This window comes from Rhopalosiphum maidis, chromosome 1 (genome assembly GCF_003676215.2).
Source record: "Rhopalosiphum maidis isolate BTI-1 chromosome 1, ASM367621v3, whole genome shotgun sequence".
In the NCBI taxonomy this organism is placed as follows: Eukaryota; Metazoa; Arthropoda; class Insecta; order Hemiptera; family Aphididae; genus Rhopalosiphum; species Rhopalosiphum maidis.
This window is the reverse complement of record NC_040877.1, coordinates 70,261,723-70,278,112: the sequence shown is the minus strand read 5'-3', so window position 1 is coordinate 70,278,112 and position 16,390 is coordinate 70,261,723. Positions and strand designations below refer to the sequence as shown.

The window sequence follows — 16,390 nt, the reverse complement described above, 5'->3', positions numbered from 1 at the left end:
AATATATTGTAGCGTACGTGAATCACCTCTAAGCGTTTTAACGGTTAATCACCAAAATCGAGGCTTTTAATAATCACGCCACCATCACGCTGCTTCATGTTAAATAGAAATCGCTAGTGTATAAAAGGCAGTACTAGTGCTTCAATCTGGCATAACTCAAGTTTTGTGAAAATCTAATCTTTAGTGAGTATGATAATATTTATTTAATTTAATATAAATTAATTGTATTTTATATTTTTTATTTATACTTTTAGCCTTCACTTCGTTTCACGAAAACAAATAAAAAAACCAAAAATGGGCGCTGAAAAAGTAACAATGAACATCGTTGTCGTCGGACAAGTCCAATCTGCCAAGGCCATCAAATCGGTCGCCAAAGCCACCGCAGCCATCAACCAATTGATGGTAAAGTTCATAATATTCTGTGATTTAAATAATTCAAAATACGGCTGAATTGAATTTTTTCCGAATTTATATTACTAATCTATTTTAAACCTATTTTAGTGTGGCGTATATGTGCAGACTAGTATATTTATTTAATTTTTGACAATGTTATCAATTCATTAGCCAAAATAATTATCGTTTCGCGTATATCGTACACTATATACAATTTATTGTTTTTTTATTATATTTCTTAATGTTCAATTATAGTTTAATTATAAGTGTATTTATATTTTTAAATATTCTTCTGATACATTGTTTGTCAAATGCATATATATCGGTTTAATATAGATAAGCTACCTGTTTCATAACATTTCTAATCATAATACTTATTAAAAAGATTTATCTTCTAGTAAAATTTTCAAAAAAATTCTTAAACATACTTAGTAAACGAACATTTATCAAAATAAATATAAAATTTTTTTTCACTATAGATTAATAAGATTAACCTTTTAGTTTTTACTATAAAAATATCTAATTTGTACTTCATCAAACTGATACTAGGCTATTTCTTTCTTAATCATAATATAATTTATTATTCAAGTCTACCAAGATTATTTACTGTTATATTATATTAATTGAATTTATTTTGTTTTGTTTCAGAACTGTTAATTCTAAAAGCCTACATCAATATTAAACTCAAAAATGACATAGCCCAAACAGTTCAGAGTTCTATAACAAGTTATAAAATTGTGTATTGACATTAAAAAATAAATCAGTCTCTTCTGTCAATTAACTCGTTTGTTTTTTTTTCGCTTCAGAAATTGTATGTTCATAACATAATTTATGAGCCATAGTTAACATTTTAATGAACGATTAAAATTATAAAAATATAATAGTGTGCAGTATTTTGTATACATATCGTAATAGCGGTATATACACATGTGTATTGTTTAGTTATAACCTGGGATGGGCCGGTTCCGGTTCTCGGTTCTTCGGTTCCATCGGTTCTTTATTTTTATCGGCACCGGTTCTTAGACAATGTTTCAATAAAGTTTTTCATAAACTTTATATTGTCATTGTTAATTGTTATTACTTATTATTATTTATTAATTATTTCTAATTTTTTAATGAACTGAATACCGTGGTAAAATAATGTTATACATTTAAATATTAATTATTATTCTGGTTTAATTAATAACAATTTAAATTCTTTATAAATTCTAGTATTATAAAGTATATACTAAATAATTACTATTCTTAATTTTAAAGAAGAACCCGGTATTGAGAACTGAAGGGATATTGGAGCCGGAAGCGATAACTTTATAAGAACCGGCCAATCCTTAGTTATAATTATAATATCTACTTAAACTATACTTAAACATTTTCAACAAGGTAATGAATTTTTGTAATTTATTTATAAAGTATTGAAGACATGTATATTTTTATCTTAAATATTAACGTCTGAGTGTCTGACATAGAATATGCAAGGGCTATTTGATAACATAATATTCCAAATTGAATATTTCTAGCCTTCTAGGTTATGACTGAACTCGGTCTTTTATTTAATTAATATTATTTAATATTAAACAATCATAATAATAATAATAATAATAATAATAATAATAGCTTATTGTAAAAAAAAAATAAAATTTTTTTTTCAAAAAACCAATACTAATCAAAATACAACAATATTGCATACTTATCATGGGGGCAATGATTGTATGCTTGTATTTAAGAATATTTTTTTCATATATTTGATTTGCTAAGAATATTTTGTATGTTTCATAATGTGTAGATTCTAATGTTAAAATTATCACTTATATGTTATTACTTATTTGCATATTTTTGAATAAATTCATTTAGGCTTCATATTTTATAAAATAAATTTAATGTAATTCAAATTATATTTTAATTTATTTAGAATAATAGTTCTATTATTTTACCTATAAGCTTTTGAGAATAAAATAACTGTTCAACAAGTTGGGAAAATGGCTATTCTTCTGCTCTAAGCCTGTATGGTAGATTTTGAGCGGATCACTGTGTGAATGCATTCAATTTGAAATCAATGATATATCATTGTATACGAAAAACAATTCTGTGCGGAAAATACCTATTAGCCTAGGTATATATTATTGTATCACTAAAACATATTAAATATTTTTATTTAATGTTTTTTAAAATTGCTATTAAGTAAATTAATTTATTTTTGTGAAAAAAATGCATTTGAAAACATTATTGTGTGATTAAAATATAATAATATACGAAATATTATGTAAAAGTTTTAAGGCCTCGCAAAAAATGTTATTAAACTATAACAAAATAAAGAATAGGTAAATTCAGACATTGAACACAAATAAAATATTCGTTAGTATCTATAACCTTAATCAGGTGTTACTTAGCAAGTGTCGTGGCATTCCTTATACACGTAGAAAAAGTAACCCCATCCGAGTCGATAGGTTTCAAGTAGAATAAATTCAATATTACCGTGAAAACGATTACAGAGGCAACATTGTGCGACAGAATTGTTTCTCGGTTTTTTCAAGTGTTTGTCACAATACAATAATATTTATTATTTAAAAATCTGCAGCGTACTCCACGATGGACCGAGGATGTGGCAAGTCTCTCAAAGTTGATTTCGTAGTTATGTTATTTATTATTGTGGTAAAAAAATATTAGTTCTTAGTGTATAACAAACGATATTATTTGTATGCGCGATAATAGTTTACGGATTGACACTAAATTTTATTTCTGTTAACTTTTCCTATTTACATGCAAACTCATATCAATCAAATTAACAATATGGTAGTGTTATAAAGATCTGTGGACTAATGTCATTTTTGTTTATGTCTTTACAAACTAATATTTTAACACTAAAATATTAATTAAAAAAATAAATAAAGTTGCTCCTTATTCTTATTAAAGAAAATAATGTTAAAATATTAGAATCGTAAAAATGTAACCATCACAAATGCTAATATATTGAATCGATATTTTAATACCTATGTTCCAAATTTTCATATGTAACGTAAAAAATAATAAGAATACCTTACAAAAATTGTGAAAAAAATAAGATGTATTTTCTATAATACAACATCAGTTATTAAAATCTAACTTTATGTACAATTTAGAATACATAATATAATGTTTTAGTTAATTTCAAAATAAAGTTCATTGATTTCAAACCAATACTATCTAAATATAACTCTGATCATCAAATTAATGACCAAATACTATGTAAAATAAATAAATACTTTAAATTTTAATAATGTAATGTAAATATTTTGGTTAGAAATACTTTATTTAGATCTATTATACATTTGTCATTTTAATGTATAAAACCTTTTTGCTTCAATATTATAATAATTTATATACCAAAAAATTCAAAAGATGATATCGTGTTATATCAAATATGTAATAAACTTGTTACTCAAATATTCATGTCGATCATATTAATAATATGACACAAAATGGATATTAGGTATAATGATATGATTATATATGGTACCACCTTATGATTAAAATATCACAAATCAATACTAAAAGTCAGTAAAGGAATTGAAACAGGTAAAGTTTAAAAAAAATAAGACAAAACAGTCATGTATATCGGAAATGATTGATTTATTATCCGGTATCAATACTTATATGAATTACATATTAATATATTAATATATTATTGTACTGCTTGGGCTATGGCATTTTTGAGTTTTTGATGAACGGAGTACATGAATTAACAGTTCTAAAACAAAATAATAAACAAATCAATTAAAATTATTATTTTAATAATAATATAATAATTTAATAATAATTATCGTATAATTTGTAGAGTATAAAATATTACGAAAAAATATTATACTATATATTGTTATCTATGAAAAGAATTTGCATTTAAATACTTCAGAAGACTCTGAGGACTACTATACTGTGTATAAATTGACATGTTTATATTTCTAATAATTTTTTTGAAATGCATTAATTAAAACAGTTGAACAAAAATTATCAAACGGAGTTTTAAAGCTGTACGTATAAATATCTATGATATTGATAAAATATATTCAATAATTTTAAACAATATACACAGGTATCAGACTGGATTTTAAAGTTATATAAAATATATATAATATTATGTACTCACCATGAGTTGGTTGGTGGATGGTGTGGCTTTGGCGACGGTTTTGACGGCTTTGGCAGATTGGACTTGTCCGACGACAACGATGTTCATGGATACTTTTTCAGCGCCCATTTTTGATTTGTTGGTTGGTTTTTGGAGATTAAAGTGAAAACTGCAAGTTAAAAATACAAAATAAAATATTATTAATTTTAAATCAAATTAAAACTATAATCGTTGTTAGTATACTCACCAAAGAATAAATGTGCACAAAAAGATGTGTTATGCCGGAATGGAGATCTCGGACGCCTTTATATACACTCCCGCCGACCAGTTTAAAGTGGGACGGTAACGTGGCGTGATCATTATAATATTGTGACGATTGCTTAATTTCAAATTATTATATTTAATACGCGTATTGTGTTTAGCTTCTCAACATTTTTTGATTTAAAATTTTGACTTTTTAAAGTATTCTTGGAAAATAAATAATATAAATAGCTTTCAAAATTACTTCAGAAAATAAATGATTATAATTGAAAATTAAAAAAGGGTCTGTAGTAGTAATGCGTGATTATGTGCAAATATAACACACTTGTAACAATGTTTTTTTGTGTTGCGTACAATCACTGGTGTGTGATGTATTCATGGTTTTAAATTATTTTCGGCCCTAACACCCATATTGTTTTAAAATTGTAATAACTTATAATACCATTATAAACACACAATACTTAGTAAAAATTATATGTAATCTACTTCTTAAAGTTAAACATGCTTGTGAAACGTAAAATATTATTTATATTACTATCGAGTGTTAATGTAAATTTAAATTTTATTTTGATATTGGCAGAATGTAATTTTTTTAAACAACTAATTTACCTACATTATTATGTAAAGAATTTAAATAGTATTAGATAATACATTATTATTATAGTACAATATTAAAGTTATTAAAATCTATAAAACAAAATCTAAATTTCAATTTTTTAGACTTAAAGTCATATTGATTATTGTTGCCATTACAATGACTACATTCAGCATCAATTCACTATAATTTTTGCATTCTGCATCCTATGACATAACCATAACAGGAAAATGTATTTATTCTATTTTCAAATAACCGGCGATGTGGTTACATAAGTTCGTACACTGCCCCTTATATCAGTTATATCACACGTAATTTATCTATTTAATTTTTATTGAAAAATGTATACATAAACAATCATTACACATTAGATATTATATGATTAGTTACAGATTGATTAACCTACCCTCTGTAAACTTATGGAGCTTGTGGCGAAGATAGAGAGTTATTATTATTTCTACTAAGTTATTATTATTATTTCATCGCAACATTATTCGCGGATAATTGACGAGTTATTGTTCGCTATATCATTATGAACCTTTTAGTTTAAACCATGGTCTGTGATAACGTAAACGAAAAAAATTAAAATAATGTTCTATAATATCGGATAATATTGAAGTGATATCCAGTAGCCGTGGACATATTATGCCATACAATATACGCGGGAACGATGTCCTCTTAACTATTATTATCAATTTATATAATATTTTATTATTAGGCATTAAAACTTTTGAATACAAACTAAAAAAGACGTGTGTCTTTTCGTATTGTTAGGATAATAGTCCGGGAACAAATTTTCTTCTAGTCATTAAAAAAAGTTGAATATGAGGAGCCTTCTGAAGTACATACCCTACTGAAATATAGCTATTAAGTGAATTGAACATGAATTATGTTACACGATTACCCGTGGATAGCCCGTTGTAGTTGAACGCTAATGCATGTTAAGTCCGGGAAAACTTGAGTCCGTTGTACTATCAATATAAATAAAAATAAACACAACTGTTGAAAACTTTAAAGTGTTTAATAAGACGATGCGCGAATACGAGCAGCAGTTCGGAACATAAATAAAATGCAAATGAAAACAATTTAAAAGTCAATTAATAAGTTTTGTTTATTACACAAAGTTCGACGGAATATTAATACTCAACAATTTTGCATAACTTTTCCCCAACGGTGCAATAATTACGAACTAGGTATCTTACCTATAAGAATACAACAGCGTTTATACAGTATATTACATAGTATTATTAATATACCTAACCTTTGGAGAGTGTATACTCGTATGTATATTACACTCTATATATATATAGTATATAAGCTTGATTTGCAGTTCATTGGAATTCTAAATTTCCAATCAGCAGAATTTGAGAAAACTTTTTTTATTTTGTTTGGTTTACACAACAAAATATAATGTAAAACAACCGAATGGCAATTATGGTTTATTGTTTTGTCACGTATAATAATAACTGACATATTTTATCTAACAGAAAATTATAAAAGCATAATGACAAATATATATGAATGTAACTTGGTGACATTTGATTTATTTAGCTCAATGGAATTTTACGTGGTCGAATGTTGGAATGTTTAAATATAATATATTATTTTATTATTTTGTGTATATTATTTTTATACGCGTTTAAATATGTAATTCGTAATTCATGTCAACTATAAACTATTCGTATTATAGATAATAGATACAATGTATATTTTTGTCATTAGTTATTTCATAATTTTAAATGTATTTATAATTATTTTATAATAATACAATAAAAATATCAAGAACACATACTGAATAAAAAAATGATTTCTGTCTTATACATAGTGGAAATTATTGGTGCAGAAAATTAAATATGATCATTTAATATCTGCGAAAGCGGTTGCAATTTTTTTGTAGCTCATAATATCTCTGTTCCTGACAGTTATCACTGTTATAGTGTTATAAATTATTGTAGTATTGCAAGTATAATTATGATACATTTTTTTACAAATAAAAAAAATTAATTAAAAAACAATAGGCAGACGCTAACTTTATTGAATAATTTAGTTAATATTTTTTAATAGAGTTTCATACAAGTTAAAAGTTATTCATAATAACTTTTCTAGATTTCTATCAAATAAATTTGCAATTTTATTAAAATAAAATTTTAAATATAAATAAGTTTCGATATCAATATTTGTTATTATGTTATGTTATTTTGATATGACAATAAATTTACATTTTAAATTTATCTAAATTTATTTACACATTAATTAAGTTTCAAAGAAATAAAAATAATAATCATCTCAATGAATTTATTTATTGTTTAACTTTTTATTGTTTTAAGTTTAAAATTATGGTATATTGACTAAAATTTTGATATTTAAATTGAATATTTTTTTGGCAACTAGATAAAAACACTTTTCTCGTTGTCCTTTGTTGTTTTATCTTAATAAAAAGTTTACTGTGGATTTGTACACAAATAATCGTTAAAATATTATCACGCCACCATATTGCCACACATCATAATATATCATATGCAGTAATCGTGATTGTATAAAAAGGCATCCGAATGCTTGACTCTGGCATAACTCATTGTATTGTGCAGATATATTCTTCAGTAAGTACGAATAACACCAATTTAACGATAACATTTAGTATATTAATTTAATATACTTTTGATTAATAAACATTTTAATTTGCAGTTTTCACTAAACTCTTAAAAATACCAAGCAACAAATCAAAAATGGGCGCTGAAAGAGTATCCATGAACATCGTTGTCGTCGGACAAGTTCAATCTGCTAAGGCCGTTTTAACCGTAGCCAATGCCACTTCAGCTTCCAACTTGCAGTTATTGATAGTGAGTACTTACATGCATATACTTCTTTAATTTTTAATTGATTGGAAAGAATTTTGAAATCTATATTATAATGTTTCAATCGTGTTTTAATATTTATTTACCATAAGTGTCAATTTTTTACATACTAAATTAGTTTCATTAATGTTTATGCTTAATTATTTTAATTTAAAATTTTAGTTTTGTGCCTTTAATAATATTAATAGTTTGTTACTTGAAAGTATATAACAATATAATTGCTGTTACAAAAACATTTAATTGTAATATAATATTCTATTGAGTTTAATTTATTTAAATATAATATAATATAACGTCTTAGTTTTTATCAACAATTTTAACTGCTTATACATTAAACATGAAATATTTATGATGAGTCCCAAAACTATAATTTTTTTTAAATATTCTAAAATGTATTACATTTAACTTGATAACATATTAATATTAAAAATATAACGATAATAAATAACTTATAAATTATAAACAAATTATTTTAATATTGTTTGTTGTGCTTCCATTAAATTATAAAAATAATAACAATATTTATTTTATTATTTTTTTTCAAAAAGCTACCTTTTTTATTGTGTTTTTAATTATTTTGGCTGATATTATTAAATTTTTTATTTTGCGTTATTTTGACTGTTGGTTGAGCGATGTTGACGCTGAATTGTCATTTGATTAGCAGTCGTTGTATAATTATTCTCTTCTATTGATTTGGGAGTATTTGATATTAAAACCAAAGCACCATATCGATGAAAATTGATTGACTTATTTTATTTTTTTTCAGATCTGTTAAGTCACGTAAAATTCATCTACTGAACTTCACAAACTCAAAAATGTCATATTCAACACAAATAATAATACAATGTATAATTGTACCTACTTATAAATAATTCATGGACTAATTTCAATACCATAAAATAAATCAGATTTTTCTATACTAAGCTAATGGTTTATATATTTTTTTTATCAGAAATTTTACTTTTTACGATTTTATTTTAGAATAAAAGTTAGAAACAAAAAATAATGTTATGTTATATTTAGTTCTCTGGTTTAAATACTAAAATAAAAGTCTTCTAATTTTTAAAACTGATTATTAAAAACATATATCTTTTACAGCTATGTCTTTTTATTTGGATTCATATTTAACTATTATAAACTATCTTTCGCATACAAAATGTTTAAATATCAAATCTTATTAGGGAAATTTTGTAAATACCTCTAGAGGTTTGATGTTAGTAACCAGTAAGAAAACAATATCTACCCTCAACTAAACATTTGAATTTGTTTGAATTGTGGCAAAATTTAAAAAATAATCTTTTAACCGAATATTCGTTTATATATACGTATTACATGTACCTACTAGGTTTGTTCCATAAATATATATAAAAAAATATCTTACTATTTCACTAAAAATTATCTTAATGCAAAAATCCGAAAAGACACTGAAGCTAAATAATTTAATATTAATAATATTAATGCAGTTTAAATTCAAATCCCAGACATTAATAAGTTATACAATTATTATGATTTTCATTACTATCATAATTTAAGACCATTTAAATCCAATACTAGGTAAATATTATTTTAACAATTTTAATGGCAGTATGTTAGTTATAATTTTGTAAAAATATTTCACATTTTCACCTTTAAATTTCATAAAATAGTAAAGTAAAATGTACGCACTACCATGGATGATAAAATATTAAACGATCTATTAATTTATCTAATTATTACTTATGATAATTGATTTAGAAAAATAAGAAGTTTACAATATCAATATAGAAGTAGCTGTAGATGTATTTACTCATCTAAAAAATCGCAGATATTCGCTTATTAAAATTCAAAATAAAATATTTATTTTTTCATGAGAATTTTCAAATTTTGCTTATACAGAAGTTATAAATATAAATGTAAATATTATAATTATTATTTATTTTTACTGCTGCAATTGGCTTTTTCAAACTTTATACGTAAGCTTCAATTACTGGTTTTCACTGGTAAATTAATAAATTCTTTTATTATATTTTTGTTTTTAAATTAATTTTTACTATTTATAATGATGCAGTCATTGATCTATGAAACACGTTGAAAGCAGGATAATGTACGTAGGTATATCTATTTTTATGTGACTTGGTGAAATTTTCAAATGGCCTGCTTGAAATTTAAGACATCCGAAAAAACTTGAGATAACGACTCTGAACTACTATTAAAAATAAAAATATAGAAACGAGTTCGGTTTTAATTACTGTTTAAATAATTGTTGGTTTCAATCTTGGTTTTGATAACCGATATCTTATTTTACTGCTCTTGCCCTAGTTATGTTATGGTTAAGATAATTCTTTAAAATCACGGTTGATTTTTTTATTTTTTAAGTTTAGTATCTAACATATACTATAGAAAACGTATTATCACCACAACAATTTAATAAAAATACTTTATCTTCTAACGGTTATGCCATATATTGGTATGTGGTATTTATTTCTTAAGTTTTTAAATTTTTTCATTCAGTTGAGATGTGTTTGACGATAAAATCCACTTCATATGATTCACATGTGGTTGGGTCGTTTTCGACCAAGAAGTAGATATATGCTAATATCGTTTAATTTATTTTTAAGTCAACACCATACACATTTAATTTTTTTTATTGTCAAAATATTTGTACTAAAGTATAGTACATTTTAAATAATTAAGTATCTAATACACAAATTTTTGTTCATACATGATATTATTCGCATTATCGTCATGATAAAATAGTGATAATAATTTTTAATAATTTACTTATATAGATAAAATATTAAAATGTTTATAGTTAATTTATAAATTGATGGGTTAAAATTATTAATTAAACATTTGTGAAAACTGAAATTAATGCTTTAAATAAATATTTGTACAAATACCCGAGGTAAGTACACTATAAATAATGTTTTGAATTCTATGTATTATGCAATATAAATTATATTTATATCTAAAATGTTCTGTTGGTGTATATGTGTTAATAATTTATCGACTTAAATTAAGACTATTTTTATGAATAATATGTTTTGTGTATTAGGTATTAGTAAGTTATTATTTATCATCAATCATATCAATCATATGTTTATAAAATGGTATTTCAGTATAGAAATAATTCATATTTAATATAAACAGCATCTATAATGTTGTTTAAATATACCTGATAATATAAATATTAATAGGTATATTATATATTATTAATAAAATATTATAGGTTAAAAAAAATTATAGAGAGGGCCAACGTCATTCAGTTATACCCCATGGTTTCAATTTTGGCTAATAGAATTTTAAAAATAAATTTATTTGCACGTACTAAAATTCAATGTGCAATTTTCTGTGAAATATAAGCACATTTTTATGTATCAAAAATGTCGGGAGCCCAATTATACGGAAATATATTCTACAGCTAGTGTATTGTGTTGTTTTGTTTTTTGTTAGGAATGTTTATAGTATAATTAATAAATATATATACAATAAATACTTAAACGCTTAATTATCTTACCATCTACATTTGTTACTAGTAATTCCTAACTCTTTCAGTTAGGTTATCAAGTAATCTTGACATTTTGTATGCATGGTGCGTCATATGCATATATTTTTAGTTCAAAATATATAGTTTTAGCTAGTGAAGAAGGAATTAATATAGTTGTATAAATTAAAAATAAACGAATTAAAAAAAAAAACGGAATCTATTTATTTATTTTGCAATGTCAATACATATTACAATGTACTGTTTGAGCTATGGCATGATTGAAGTTGAGATTGATAGTCATGATGAATTAACAGTTCTGAAACAATGCAAAAAGAAGCTGATAATAAATATACGAGTATAATTTAATTTTAAAGTAATAAACAATAATAATATGTTTTACAATTTTTTTTTTAGTTCTATCAGTATGTATCCATCATACATATTAGTTTTTAATTTTACTCATAGTGATTCATTATTTAAAATTTTTAAATAGTTAGGTACAAGGGTTTTATTTAATTTGAACGTTCAATAATTTAAATTTATTATTGGTGAAATAAAATTTAAAATTTATTAAAGTTCTATTGAATAATAACAAAACCAATTGTCACATTTATTATATATAATTACTTATTTTACACCCTTGTACCTACTTATAAAAATATATAAAAAAAAAATGTAAACAATGTACAATTTTAATTAATAAGTTGATGAAAGTATACATAAAAAAAATTATTTACATCAAATCAATTATATTTTAGAATCATAATTGTTTAAAATTAAATATCTATGCGAGATTAATTGAATTAAATGTTGTACTCACCATCAATTGGCTGGTGGCTGGTGTGGCCTTGGCGACGGATTTGACAGCCTTGGCAGATTGGACTTGTCCTACGACAACGATGTTCATGGTTACTTTTTCAGCGCCCATTTTTGGTTTTTGGTTGGTTTTTGTTGAATAAAGTGAAAACTGTAAAAAATAAACATATACACTTAGTTAATTATAACTCAAACGAATAATTGTTATTTCGTACTTACCAATGAATAGAATTGCACAAAAAATGTGTTATGTTGGACTAAAGCATTCGGACGCCTTTTTATACACTCGATTAACGACGAAAGTGGGGCTATATAGTGGCGTGATCGTTTCACAGTGCGCGCTTTCAGCGATTGGCTGATTAGTCGGTTAAGATAAACTTGCATAAACGTCTTTTGTATGGAACTATTATATGCATTTTCCTATATTTTCAACTAAAAGAAAACTATTATAAAACGTTTTACTATATAATATATCCCTTAAAAATGGGATTATCCTTTAACAATGCATTTTTAGAAGTAATATAATATGTAAAATACTTAGTTTTTTATGTTAACCCTAATTTTGCTTTGACGAAGAGGCATAATAAGATTAAAAAAAAAAAAAAATGACCGATTAGGATTGTTGTAAAGATACACAATAACCATGACATATTGGCATTTATTAACACGTTTCTATACAAAAATTATATTATTTATTGCATTAACGTATTAGTCTATTTTAATTTATATTAAATTTTAATTATATATTATTATTTAAGCATAAAATATCAATCAAAGATTCTTATTTATTTAGAATATAACGTATAATAACCCATTTTGATGGGAAGAACTATACTTAATACAATCATAATGTTAAACAACACATAAAAATTGTATATAAGTAAATGCAATCTATACTAGTGCAATAACAATTTGAAATTAAAAATACGCATTTCAATAAAAAGAATTTGTAATTGTTAGTTTTTTATTTTAGCAAAAATATTTTTGCAATGGATTCTTATTTTGCTTAATATAATTAATTGTCTATTAGCTTATACATACATTTAAATTAAGCAAATTGCATACTAGATTAATAGTTATTATTATAACAATGAGCGGTTTAATTCAGCTTATTCCAATCTATTAAAATTTTAATATTTTTAATATTAATTATTAATATTACGTTCGTTGTTAACATTTTTCCATAATTAGTTATATTATGTATTATCTTACCATTAGGCAATGTTTCTATAATTAAATTAGTTAAAGTACAATTTTAAACTTTAATCCTTGCAATATGATTACGACATAGAGTGGGACATCATTTTCTATATTTTGTTTGTAAACAAAAAAAACAAAAACACAATTTTTTATCAGATTAATACGATCACGCCACTTTGTACCACTCCACTCATAATGTATTTAATATTTATGGTGTATTAGGTTATAACTATAATTATTCAAGGACTGTGAAAATATCATGCCACTAAACTCATCTATTTTTATAGCAGTAATCACTAGTATATAAAAGACGTTTGAGAACTTCGACTAAGCATAACACATTTTTTTGTGCAAATATATTATTTGGTGAGTACTTAACGATAACAAGTGAATTAGTTTCATATGGAATTAACAAAATTTATGTATTTAATTTCAGTCTTCACTTAACTCCACGAATACCAAATAAAAATCAAAAATGGGCGCTGAAAAAGTATCCATGAACATCGTTGTCGTAGGACAAGTCCAATCTGCCAAGGCTGTCAAATCCGTCGCCAAGGCCACACCAGCCACCAACCAACTCATGGTGAGTACATAATATTATAAGTATTTTATATAATTTTAAAATCCAGTTTGATACCTGTGTATATTGTTTAAAATTATTGGATATATTCAGATATACGTACAGCTTTAAGATTCCGTTAGATCATTTTTTTATACTGTTTTAATTAATGCATTTAAAAAAAAATTATTGGAAATATAAACATGACAATTTATATTATACATTTTATAAATTTCCTGGTGTAGCAACTAGCCAATTGATGGTGAATATCTAAATAACTTATTCAAAATGGGAAAATTAAAATTTATAAATTCATAGGTATTTCACGTTATATTTTTTTATTACTGTAATTTTAAATTATTTGATTGAATATTTTGAAAAATACGATAATAGCAATATTCTTTCTTTTGATTTGTTTCATACGTTTCTTCAATTTCCATTGCTCTCTTCTTAAATAATTCTATATTTAATTTCAATTATATAATATTTGTATTATAGATTTTAATTTTTTCTTTTTTAAACGGAATTCTCGTTGATTAATATTTTTAGTACTATACTATATGCTTATAAAAAATATTGTATACACTTTAATATTATAAATTATTTATGAAATTTTTGAAGGCATATTAATATAACATCTTATACAACATATTATAAGAAATAATAATAATTATATTATAATAACTTTAGTGACGTACGATGTGTTTAGCTATACATAATACATATAGTAGCTTGTTACGGGCTTGGATATATTTACGATTAGCCTATTTTTAATTTCATATTATTAAAATAAAATTTCATAAAAGTATATTATTTTAGAGTTTAGTGGAGTTAGGATCATAAATATAATTACATAATATATTAAATATTATGCTACTGTATAATATTAATTTTAATATAAATTTTATTTGTTTTTTACGTCAGTTGACAATTAAAAAATAATTATTAATTAAGTATTAATATATTATTATTTGTTTTGTTTCAGAACTGTTAAATTATGTAGTTCATCCGTTACAAACTCAAAAATGCCATAGCCCAAACAAAACATATTTTTTATAATATGTATTGCTACAACAAAATAAATAAGACTTTCCTGATATTTAACTTGTTTGGTTCATTATTTATAACCTTAAATGTTAGAATCTTAGTTTAGTGAAAATTGTGTTGTTGCATTTTAAATTTAAGGTTTATTTATATATATATGCTATGTTTTTAACAACTTTAGGTATAAACAATTTAAAATCCTGAAATAAGAAAAAAAATGAAAAAGAAATCAAATGCACACGATTATATTTTAGTCGTAGTTTAAAAAAGACACACATTATGAAATTAAAAATAATTATACAACTAATTGTAATTGTGTAGGTATTATTAAATTACGTTGTATCGTAAGTAATAAGTAACAACCTATAACCTATATTACAGTTTATTAAATTGAATAATATTCAATTGAAAAATATGTTTAATGTTTAGAGAATACTTTGAAATTAACCTTCCAAAGCGTTTTGTATTTTGGAAATGTTGCTTGTATTTTATAGGACTAAAATTGCGAAAGGATGTTGTAAAAAAATGAATATTCACATATTAACATATTTTATTTTTTATTGTTTTCTTGTATCAACGATTTAAAAATAATTTATACATAATAATTAATAAGTTAACAAAAATATTAAAATGAAGACATTGATCAAATGCAACGAAACATGAATATTTCCATAGATATTTTTCTACTATTTCTGTGGTAAAACTATATAAATATAATATATTATATAGCTATTTAAGTTATGCTGTAAAAAAAATTAAAACTTAAAATGATTATAACTTAAAAGCAACGGTTTCCCGATCACTTGACAATGTTACATAGCTTGATAGTTAGGGGTGGGTCTAGACTAAGATAACAGGGGGGGAGAGGAGCGAACGGTTAATTTTAGAGATTTAATTTTTATATTGAATAAACTGGTTAATTATAGTGAATAATTTATCAATAAAAAAATATCATTTTAGTAGTATAAAATTGAGAAATTCGTTTAACTATTTGATGTTTCTTAACTATACCATATTTTACTCAACAAACTTTAAAATTGTATAAATATGCACTTAAAAAAAAAATAATAAAAAACTTTTCAAGTATTTATCTGTGCGTGCG

At 23.9% G+C, this 16,390-nt stretch overlaps 1 protein-coding gene and 4 long non-coding RNA genes across 5 annotated transcripts; 3 read left to right on the top strand and 2 right to left on the bottom strand.

The window, feature by feature from the left end:
* The first annotated feature begins 78 nt into the window (after nucleotides 1-78).
* On the top strand, nucleotides 79-1,174 carry LOC113550061. The gene is made up of 3 exons (XR_003404994.1): nucleotides 79-183; nucleotides 255-402; nucleotides 1,042-1,174. It is a non-coding gene; the product is annotated as an uncharacterized LOC113550061 (long non-coding RNA).
* A 2,806-nt stretch (nucleotides 1,175-3,980) lies between these two features.
* LOC113549963 lies at nucleotides 3,981-4,797 on the bottom strand. Its single transcript, XR_003404978.2, has 3 exons — nucleotides 4,740-4,797; nucleotides 4,514-4,661; nucleotides 3,981-4,117 (listed from the first exon to the last, which is right to left on the bottom strand). It is a non-coding gene; the product is annotated as an uncharacterized LOC113549963 (long non-coding RNA).
* A 3,133-nt stretch (nucleotides 4,798-7,930) lies between these two features.
* On the top strand, nucleotides 7,931-9,108 carry LOC113550235. The gene is made up of 3 exons (XR_003405008.1): nucleotides 7,931-7,948; nucleotides 8,034-8,188; nucleotides 8,970-9,108. It is a non-coding gene; the product is annotated as an uncharacterized LOC113550235 (long non-coding RNA).
* Nucleotides 9,109-11,867: 2,759 nt separating this feature from the next.
* Nucleotides 11,868-12,869, bottom strand: LOC113551697. Its single transcript, XM_026954134.1, has 3 exons — nucleotides 12,705-12,869; nucleotides 12,490-12,636; nucleotides 11,868-11,985 (listed from the first exon to the last, which is right to left on the bottom strand). Exons 1-3 carry the CDS (start codon nucleotides 12,867-12,869, stop codon nucleotides 11,977-11,979), a joined length of 321 nt encoding a protein of 106 aa, XP_026809935.1. The 3' UTR covers nucleotides 11,868-11,976.
* Nucleotides 12,870-13,903: 1,034 nt separating this feature from the next.
* LOC113549787 lies at nucleotides 13,904-15,348 on the top strand. Its single transcript, XR_003404963.1, has 3 exons — nucleotides 13,904-14,051; nucleotides 14,122-14,268; nucleotides 15,230-15,348. It is a non-coding gene; the product is annotated as an uncharacterized LOC113549787 (long non-coding RNA).
* Nucleotides 15,349-16,390: the final 1,042 nt, after the last annotated feature.